Source organism: Lygodium microphyllum, chromosome 19, assembly GCF_053477565.2.
Source record: "Lygodium microphyllum isolate KBCC chromosome 19, Lygodium_microphyllum_v1.1.10, whole genome shotgun sequence".
NCBI lineage: Eukaryota > Viridiplantae > Streptophyta > Polypodiopsida > Schizaeales > Lygodiaceae > Lygodium > Lygodium microphyllum.
The window spans coordinates 126,793,343-126,803,764 of NC_141153.1; the positions used below are offsets into that span (position 1 = coordinate 126,793,343).

Here is a 10,422-nt window from a genome sequence, read left to right on the forward strand (position 1 = left end):
GGCTACCCTCCTCCCCTTTTTTTGATTAGCTCTCTTAGAAGATATGAATGATAGCCGCTTCAGTCTTCTTTCCACTACTCCTCTCTAGGCACGAATGAACCTCAAAGGATACATACAAAGCTTGAGATTCCTTAATAAAACTCTTAAGTGATTCAAGTTCTGATCTTGAGATCTATTGGCTGAGACAGACTGTGCTCGGGCTGACGGAGATCAAGGTCATCAAGTCGGAGACACACGCAGATATTTCCTCTGCCCCCGTGTATATTTCTACACTCTTATACAGCATAATACATTGCAGATTTTCTGCGTTTACATTGTCTCCTTTCTCCCTCTCTCTTCTCTTTGTGTTCACTCTCTCTCAATCTTTGTCCTATGCTTCCGCATCGCTGCACTCTGACAGGTTGATGTGCAACCCTCCTACTCACACTTGTACGCTGAAAATGCAGCTCTATTGACACGCTGAATTCTCCTCTTTACATCTGTCTTACTACACCCCCATAGGATCGACGATGTGTTGGCTAGGTCAGCTAGATGCTTTGAAGGCTTACTCAAGAAGAGCTTTGAGATGAAGCACTTGAGATATGCCTCTCACATACTTAGTATGCTTGTTATGTGCAATCACTCTAAGGGACTCCTCTTCTTGTCACAAAAAAAGTATACTCATAAAGTCGTTGAGTAGTTCCATATGCAAAGTGGTAAGATGACTAGTTGTGCACTATCTTCTCATATGAAGATTAGTAAGGTAGATTATCCCTAGTTAGATAATAAGAGAGCTGAGATGGCAAAGATCCCATATATATCTATGGTGGATAGCTTGATGTATATCATGATAGCCACTAGACCTCACATAGCATTTGCAGTGGGACTTGTGGCTTTTTATATGGCGATACCTAGTAGGAGACATTGGGACACTATGAAGGGTATCATGAGATATCTTAAGAGTATTGTAGATGTGTGCATTTTTCATGGTGGCCAGGATATTATAGACGTGGGCTCAATAGACTCTGACTATCTAGGACAAGCATTTAGTAGAAAGTTAAAATCAGGCTGTTTTACTTTTGCTGGAGGTGTTGTTTCTTGGATGTCTAGGGTGCAAAAATGTGTGGCCTTGTCTACTATTGAGACCACATACATTTGCGACCACTGAGGATTGCATTGGAGGCCCTATGGTCAGGCCATTTGTTGGTACATAATCCAATATGACTATGACTCCTACATTGCATTCATACTCTATAAGTGCCATTTAGTTGGTACACAATCTAGTCTCTCATGTAAAGACCAACCACATTGAAGTCTGATATTACTTCATCAAATAGGTGATTGAGGACAATGAGATAGATCTTTTCATAATATTGACTAATGAGAATCCTATGGATGTACTCACTAAAAGTCTCTTAGTGGAATATTATTTCTTTCTTAGGAAGATAATAGGCATAGGTATAAGTATACATTGTACTTTGTTACATTTTTCCTTGTTTTCTCCACACTCAGGTACAATCTCCTTTATGTGGGGGGTTTTCGGGGATTAAAGGCTACTTGTGCCTAGCCACATGCATTTACTTGTACTTTCTATCTGCATATCTATACACTGGAGGTGGCAGGCATCCGTCACTGCCACTTTATTCTTTATTCTTTACATGATAATACAATAAGGAAAGGGAGGTCATACATTGTGATTGTTCGAGTTTCCACATCCCATCTTACTCTCTCTTACTTGAACCTCCATAGCTCTTGCTTTCTTGTGTGCTTTCACTCCTGCTCCACCTTTGAACAATGCAATATGTAGGCTACATTGTACGTCTCTTGATATGTATTGTAAGGTGGGGATTGGTAGAGACATATTCCAAAGGTGCATGTCAAAATTTTATGCTCTAATATCTTCTAATGGCGGGTTTAGATCTATGAGTTTTAAAAAACTATGAGTTGTTGGAAACTTTATGATATGTCCCTAATCTAGTATCTGATATATACATCGCCATGAACACCACAATAGAAAAATGTTTCTCACATGCAAGTCCTTGTGTATAAAGTTGTTGCTATGTGTATGAACTATACTTGCAACAAGCTATTAACGATCCCCCAAATGTCTCCTTCACTCACTAAAGTTTATTTGCCATAATCACAAAATCCTTTGCCATTGATTTGGTTGTATCTCTTGTGAGCATACTTAAGCTACTGCTACAAATGACCCGCATTCTAGTATTTGAATACAAGAAATGGTATTTCAACACCACAAAGCAAACCAATGGGCTGTAATATCCAAGTTCTTGTATTACAAATGGCTTACTTTACTACCACACACTAATTTCCACATACATGCCATATATTGCCTAACTTTATGCATTTGTCGACATAAACTTTAATGATTTATCATTATCCTTGATTTTTGTAGACAAAAGAAATTGAAATTGAAAATAAAACTTAAGAAGATTGAATATGCAAGCATAGATTTGAATAAAAGTTTTGATGAACTCGAAATATACACTATATCTTTAGTGTGTATGAAAATACATGTACAAGCCTTCATAGAGCAAGCTATATGAGTAAGTACAAAACTTAAATAAAATAAAAGTGACATGGATATTTAGCATGTTGTATTATGTGCTAGTAAAAACCTCTTACACAACCCATACATGAATATCTAATTATATTTTGGAATGAGAAAAAAGCCTCAACACACATAAGAATGGAGCCTTGAACATATCTACTAGCAAGAAGTAAGTGAAATCTTACACTTGTCTAATGAGTGTAAGTATTAGCCTCTAACACAATACAAATATAAGCATCAATTTTTGATACTGTATTTGAAGTGTGAGGCAAGCCTCAACACTCACAACTAGAGAGTTTTCATTGCCAATCATACTATTAGAGTATGAATGGAAATCTCAAGTGCTACAAATAACAATGACTAAGAAATATTACTTGAACTGTGATTATGAGTACTAGTCTCTAACATAGCACAAGGAAAAGCATCACAAAGTTTAAATTCATTCTTAGACTACGAGGCAAACCTCTTAACACAAAAAAAACGTAAATTTTATTACTTGATTTCACTGATGCACTGAAATGTGAGCTTGAAACACTAGCAATAATTGGGCTAATCCTAGGAACCCATTTTTGGAGTGTGAGGCAAGCCTATAACACACATAGATGAAATTGAGATAGAAATTTTAAAAAATATACTTTTGTAGTGTGAAATGAATCTCCAATACAACAAAAGTACTAAGTAAGGAGAAATAGAATATAAAATTCAAAAATATAAATTAAATATTGGAATATTAAATAAGTTAAGAGTATAGAAAGGTAATTGTTAAAACAACTACCTCTAATGTGAGAGTGAAGGGTGACCAATGACTTGATCGGAGGAAAATTGCAAATCGAAATGGCTTCAGATGGTTGACATGCTACACACACACATATATGCATACACACACACACACACACACTCTCTCTCTCTCTCTCTCTCTCTCTCTCTCTCTCTCTCTCTCTCTCTACTTTTTGATTCAAAATGCTATTACATAAAATTATGACCACTATTTGTTAAAATCCCAAATAATTATTTGGGCCAAATAATGCTACGGAGGTCTAGGTGTAGGCTTTGTTCATGTGGAGAAACACGAAAAACGGGACACTTACGGAAAATGGGACACTCATGTTAGTTTCACAATTAAGGAGGGAGGCTACATGGCTCTAGACAGTGAGCCTGAAATGATGTTCCCATTTGCATGTCGAGATGAAGTGAGATATTGTTACCCCAATCGATATTTGGAGTTTTGGTGTGAAAGTTAGTATCTTTATATTCTTTGTATATTGTGCCAATCCCTTCTACTACTTTTTCTTGTTGTTTCCCTATTTTCATTGCAAACATATTTCTTAATTTCCTCTTTCTTGTTATATATATATATGAGATTTTAGCGATCATATATGCTTGCCATTTAAGATTGGCAATTATAGTGGTGTGTCATTGGTGACCTTAGCCATAAACTGGATAATTACGTTATAAATATGTGATCCCCTCTCTCTCTCTCTCAATTGGGAAATAATATGATTGAGATGTTAGGGAGCAATATACACTATTAACATATATAGGATCAATAATACTATGGTGCTTTGGTGATTACTATAGTTAGAACACAAAAACTTAGCTTTTTTGAGTTTAGGAAGCATTGATCTATAGTTGCCACCTACTAGGATCAACAATATTATGGTGTTTCACTATTACATTTCTTAGAATGAGAATAGTTAGTTTGGTATTAGATGACTTTGGCTAAGTAGAGAAGAAGAGACGATGTTTAGTGTATATGTATGTTAAGAATAGAAAGTGCATGTATCAAAAGCGAAATATTTCATGAGTAGGTTGATACACGTCCACCAAAAAGAGAGGAAGGAATTATTGTAAGATTACAATCACCAAGTTTGTTTGTATACACGGCTTAAGTGTAAGGGATCGACAATGGGTCAAAAATGATTTGATTTACACGGCGTAAGTACGAAGCACGCTTCGGGAGTTTTGGGTAACGTTTTCAACAATGAAATTGGAGGTTTTGGATTGGGTCGCAAGAAGGCATAAAGTGATCTTATCACGAAAATTGACAGGCAAGGATTATTATGGATTATTGGTAAATGATCTCGATGCCCCTAATTTTCACGTCAACAGGGTAGTGCACCTGCGCCTTGATGACAATGGTGATGACGACGAGTGGATCATTCTGGATGCCGATACGCCTGAGGTTATCACCGATCTCCAGCCGGACATCGGTGAACAGGCGCTTGGCATGACGACGGGGTACGACATTGAAACTCCCAACGTACTCTGCGCCTGAAACGGGAGTATCATTGTTGGCATCTGGCAAGTTGACAAAAACCACCAGCTGCACAAAACTCACTCTCATAAACTCAACCCCTTGTATGACCAGCACTTCGTCAAAGTCCACTTGCGGCCCAGTCTGGCTATCCGGCCCTGGTTTAGAAGGGAGCCGAAGTAGTGCAGTGAGCCTCTCGCCAATATCAATAGTTCCTTCGTTCTGGGATGCCGGACCTACCTCCGGCACACCCATGGCTTTTGCAACGGAAGCTAAATTGCCAGTTGTGGAAGGCTGAGGGTCAAAGTGAAGCCATAGCTGATCGCTGCTCCTTACATGCTTGTAGGTCACACCCAAGTTCTGAGTGTCGAGAGCGTCGCGCACCTTCACGCGCACGAGATCCGCGTTCTCGTCATAGAAGACGAACTCGGCATCCAAGAAATCAGGGTCACTTGGGGGCTGGCGGATGCCACCGGGAATGGACCGCCACACCTCCCACAGCCTGTCGACGTTGCTATGGTGGGCGTAGAAGATGGGGTCCCAACCCGCGGTGCTGAAGGCCCCCATGTCTTGGAGAAGCTCCTGGTTGGGATCTCCCGTCCAGAAATGGACGGCGTTGTGGATCCCGCTCTCGAGCTGGCCGGCCAAGGGTGCGTCTAGGATAGTAGAGTTGGAGAGATCGGCGTCAAACCTATGTATACATGAATAGATCAGAGCGCGAAATAATAAGTAAACAGGGTGCGTCTAGGATAGTAGAGTTGGAGAGATCGGCGTCAAACCTATATATACATGAATAGATCAGAGCGCGAAATAATAAGTAAACAGCTATCCAAATGAACCTTCGAGCTACATCAGTAGAAACGTCTTAACATGTCTATATCATATAGTGCTCAGTTAAAGCTAAATTATTATCCTCATGAGCTGCTCCGACCCAGTAGCAACCCAGCGGATCATTAGACCGTACAGACCAGTCAGACCTTATATGCGTTGATGAGCAGATTTTCTACGTCAATTGCATGAAGAAAATAAATTCGACATTCAACCGAGTTGGCACTTGTTTAATACCTGTATGCGCCTCCGAAGAAAAGGCTCGGCCGGTACGCCGTAACCACCGACTGGTACATGGAGTTAAGATTCTCCTGCACGATTAACGCGCTGTTGGTCGTGTTGGATAGCGCATTGAGCCGGACCAGAGCGGGCGGCGCATGCGCCGGGTTGCGTTTGGCGTCGTAGAGAGACGAAGACGCGTTAAGAGCAAACATGGCTGGCATAACATTGCCGCCTGCCCCCGACTGCCCTTCGACCAGCTGGTTGTCCCAGTTCCAGTAGACCAAGGCGAAACCCGGGTCCCCCACGAGGCTCCCCAGAATGCGCTCGTGGAAGTAGAGGTACCAACGGTGCCAGGCAAGGAAAAGCCAGGAGAAGTGGACCTGGACGGTGATGTTGGTTCCCGGCTGCACGTAGGCACCGTTACAGAAGGCGCAGTGGGCGTTGGCCTGGGCGGCCATGCTACGCGGGTCGTCCACTGGCAGGGCTCGCATCTTGTCGTAGGCCTTGTTGTACTTGGCGATGTAGGCCAGGTCCACTGTGTGGGCGGGCCTCCGGATGCGCATTCGCAGAGGCGCGTATTTGCTGAAGCTGAAGTCCACCACGCTATCCATGCCTTTGGGCGGCAGTGGCAGGCAGCAGTTGAAGAAGAGTGTCACGGGTGGCCCCACCACAGAGTTGTCGACCGCCACCTGGCATCGGCTGAGATCCGGAGCGCCTATAGGGGCAGATGCCACGTGGCGGATCGTCAGTACCAGCCAGATTACTAGTTTGAGCAGAAGAGCAGCTACAGACTGCATCTTATTAGGACCTGCTAGTCTAGAACCAGCCACCCCATAATAGTACCGCGGGCTGCTCATCATTAACAGGCTATACAAGTTATCTCCAAGCTGGTGTTAGTAGTGTGCGCTTGTGAGAGACGGTACAGGATTCGACTCTTCTAACGTCCAGATACTTAAATTTTCTCGTACAATTGATCTGAACGAGAGAAAGAGAGAGAGAAGGGGTGGAGGGAGACAGAGAGCTAGCCAATAGCTGTGTGCGTGCCTGTGTGTGTGTCTCTCTCGATGATTAGAAGTCACCCGTGTACGCCTTGATTTATAGCAGTCGATATCAAAGACAGACGTGCAGCAGAGTGCTTCCCGCTAGTCCATCGATGTCATCATGGAGCCTCGGTGAACCACTTGTTCCCCATAATTAGGGCCCTGTGTGGTGAATGTCGACCTTAAGCCCACTTATAAAATAAAAAGCCGATCCCCAGCTCATTCACGGTCATCTTCAGGTCTGAGGGCGCTCAAATGATATAATGAAAAAAACTCAGCTTTCAGGGCAAATAATATATCACGTTTCAACTGATTATCGCTTAGGTCATTTGCTTGACCGATAAGTCATTATATCGATGGTCCTCGATGCCTCCGGCCGAAATTTAATTAAACGGCGACCGCGATAACAAGTTTTATTAGCGCTCAGCTGAACACGAAGAACTCTCATGATGTATCTAAACAGAGACATCTAAAGGGCTTGCTTACCGTGCAAGGTAATGTTGTGATCACCATCCAGAGCACGTACGCTCATTTTCTCCATTGTCTTATCCACTAATACATAAATAGATCTCCAATAGAAATGCAGTCTTCATTGTCTTACCCGCTATATGCTAGAAATATTTTTAATAGGTAAATAGAACTCCAATAGAAATGCAGTCCTTTTCAACACATTGGAACCCTTGTCATATTAAATAAGACACCTCTCATATAGATCATATTCTTCAATGGTTCCCATTCCAAATGAAATATCCCCTTCCTTGGAGTGATGCTACAAGAAGCAATATTATATGAGCAAATCAAGGGGAATAATTTAGGGCCACCAAAAGCAAGCCATACTCTTATATTTTTGTGTGGTTTACATACCCTATGTTCTTCATCCTAGTAACTCTTGTGTGTCATTTTCCATTTCAAGTAGACTAAACATTCAAGTCACATCCAAAGCACACGTTTTCTCTTTCATAACCACGTGTCTCTCTCATATGTGGATTTTTTTTCTCTCTCTCTATATGTCTATATGTGTGTGTGTGTGTAAATATACATATATATGTTTATATTTATATTATATATATGCATGCATGTAAATATATATATATATATATATATATATATATATATATATTTGAGAGTCCTTAAAGTAAATGTGGTTTCTTCAAACCATGGTTAAGAATAATGTAACTAACAAGCATGCGAGTGCCAATATAATGAGGACCTGAGTTCATTCGAAACACATTTCAAGGTCAATAAGAGCTCTGTGTGTGTGTGTCTCTCTCTCTCTCCCATCACTTTTTTATTGCTATAATACTCTTCTCTTTACAATTTGGTGGAGATGACATAAAGGCTCTTCTTCGTCTGGTCAATCCATGCTCTCTAGGACAATATGAAACAATGTACATGTAGTAGCAACAACCTAGTCACATGGAACAAATGATGAGTTATGTGGGTTGCATGATACGTACCGAATCCATGCAACTAACTATACCCACTTAGCATTTTTGGAGGAGCAATAAAGACCTTGTGCATCATCATCAAATCCCAAGGTTCATTTAAGATCATTTTCCATTTTGCCAATTGAAGATGTCATTTCTTGGTTGGACCACTATGACAATGTGGCATAATACTAGGCGTGGATACAAAAGTAGAAAACAAAAGAAATTGAAATGTTATTAGAATGTATTCACTACAAGATAGAGGCCTCATATCGATGTTCAAAGCGACGAAAATTTTCATTAAAAAAATTACCCCCGTCGTCGCTAGATGTGTTGGTATTAGTGTCTCCATAGAACCTCACTATGAGCGTCAGTATTTGCGTCATTATTTGCAACCAACACCAATTTTGACGGTTTCCAACGCATATTGCAATGCCAATAGCAACGCGTGCAGTAAATTTGTGATGCTAATAGCGACGGTTGTAGAGAAAAGAAAATTCGGTGACAGGGCAGCGTGCTGCCCTGCCACATGTAGCACTATGTAATGTATTTACATTCTACAAATGGATTAAATGTTAAGTGTACAATGATCATCAAAATGTAGTAGAATCTACGAGACTGAAACATAAAATAAAAGATTGTTGATGAAAACTCATGGAATCATGGCAATATACAAAGGATGATAATAACATAGTGCATAGAAAATGCCTACATAAATCACATGACCAAGCAAGAAGAGGATGTGCGCTCCACGGATCCAAGGGCGAGCTATAGATCCTCGCCATCTGAAAGCTCGTCTCGACACAAAGGAGTATCAAGCGGAGTTTGCAAAATACACATCAGTCCACTATTCATAATGCATTTTAATAAAAATAGTAACTACGGACAAGAAAGATGAGTTATGAAGTCTCTATTAAGTAGGTGGGATCGCAATTGGTAATGGAGGGCTGGAAAGAAAATAAAATACAACGGTTAGAAACATGATTGTCAGTACAAGAAATATTGCAAAAAAGAAAGCGAGAAGAATATGAAAACTTACAAAGTCCTTCAGATAAGTCTTGTGGCTGCCACTCCCAAGATGATAGACCACCCTTGCCTCCATTTGTGCCCTTGCTGCCTCGCATTACTGTCTCCAATATCCCGGAGAATATATAGCCTCCTCCTTAATAAGTCTCTGCCAGTCATTTGCGACGTCGAGCTACTTGGGCTTAGAGGCGCCACTCTTGAGTGCCTTCCGTGCGTACGACTGTTTGTGTGACATGTACACACGCATATACTCTATCATTGAGCATGTGAAAAACCTCTCTACCACGGTGGATACCGAAAACTCCTCATGCAAGGATGCTACTATGTAGTCCTTGCTCCCCTTGGGTATGTTCTTCCAATGGTCCAAGACGTTGTGCCAAAAAACTTATTGGTACAACTCACTCATATGAGCCATCACCCTCCTCTCCTCATCATTCATGATCACGGCTCATGTCCTGTCATCTATAAGGTATCCATACCCCTCTGGGGTATGTCTAAGATGTGTCCTCTCCCACCTACAACCGTGCTCCTAGGAATAACCAGGAGACCCCTATACATCTGGTGTATCCACGGGGATGGTATCTCTCAGAGTAGCACCCATAGGAATGCCACCTATGGATGACTAAGAAAAAGTTGGAGTCACTAGAGAAGACGTCCCTAGAGATGTGACAAATCCTATGGATGACCCAACTCCACCAGAATGATAAGATGGAGATACTATATCGGTGCCTCCACAACAACCACATGAGCCACCCTCTCTCGAACCTGCATGAGAGCGAGTAGTAGCACATGTATCTTGAGTCAACTGTGGGCTCACCACATCCACGTCTCCGCAGCATCCCCTAGAACCACTCCCTCCATTCGGCCCAAGTCTAGCTCATCGACCTCATTTCCTAGAAATAGAAATATCAAAGTGTACCGATGTAGATCTAACAGAATAGCCTGATGGTTTTCGAGACAGCTCCTAGTCCGCTCATCCCCCGACTCATCGTGCTCTCCAAAATATCGTCAAAGGTCACATGCACAAATAAATAGTGATGTTAGCATAATCAATATAAAGATTCAAGCAAAGTACAA

General features: G+C 41.4%; 1 protein-coding gene across 1 annotated transcript; it reads right to left on the reverse strand.

The window, feature by feature from the left end:
• Positions 1-4,361: 4,361 nt before the first annotated feature.
• Positions 4,362-7,026, reverse strand: LOC148020355 (polyphenol oxidase I, chloroplastic-like). The gene is made up of 2 exons (XM_087700949.1): positions 5,868-7,026; positions 4,362-5,493 (listed from the first exon to the last, which is right to left on the reverse strand). Exons 1-2 carry the CDS (start codon positions 6,710-6,712, stop codon positions 4,614-4,616), a joined length of 1,725 nt encoding a protein of 574 aa, XP_087557075.1. The 5' UTR covers positions 6,713-7,026; the 3' UTR covers positions 4,362-4,613.
• Between the last annotated feature and the right edge of the window lie 3,396 nt (positions 7,027-10,422).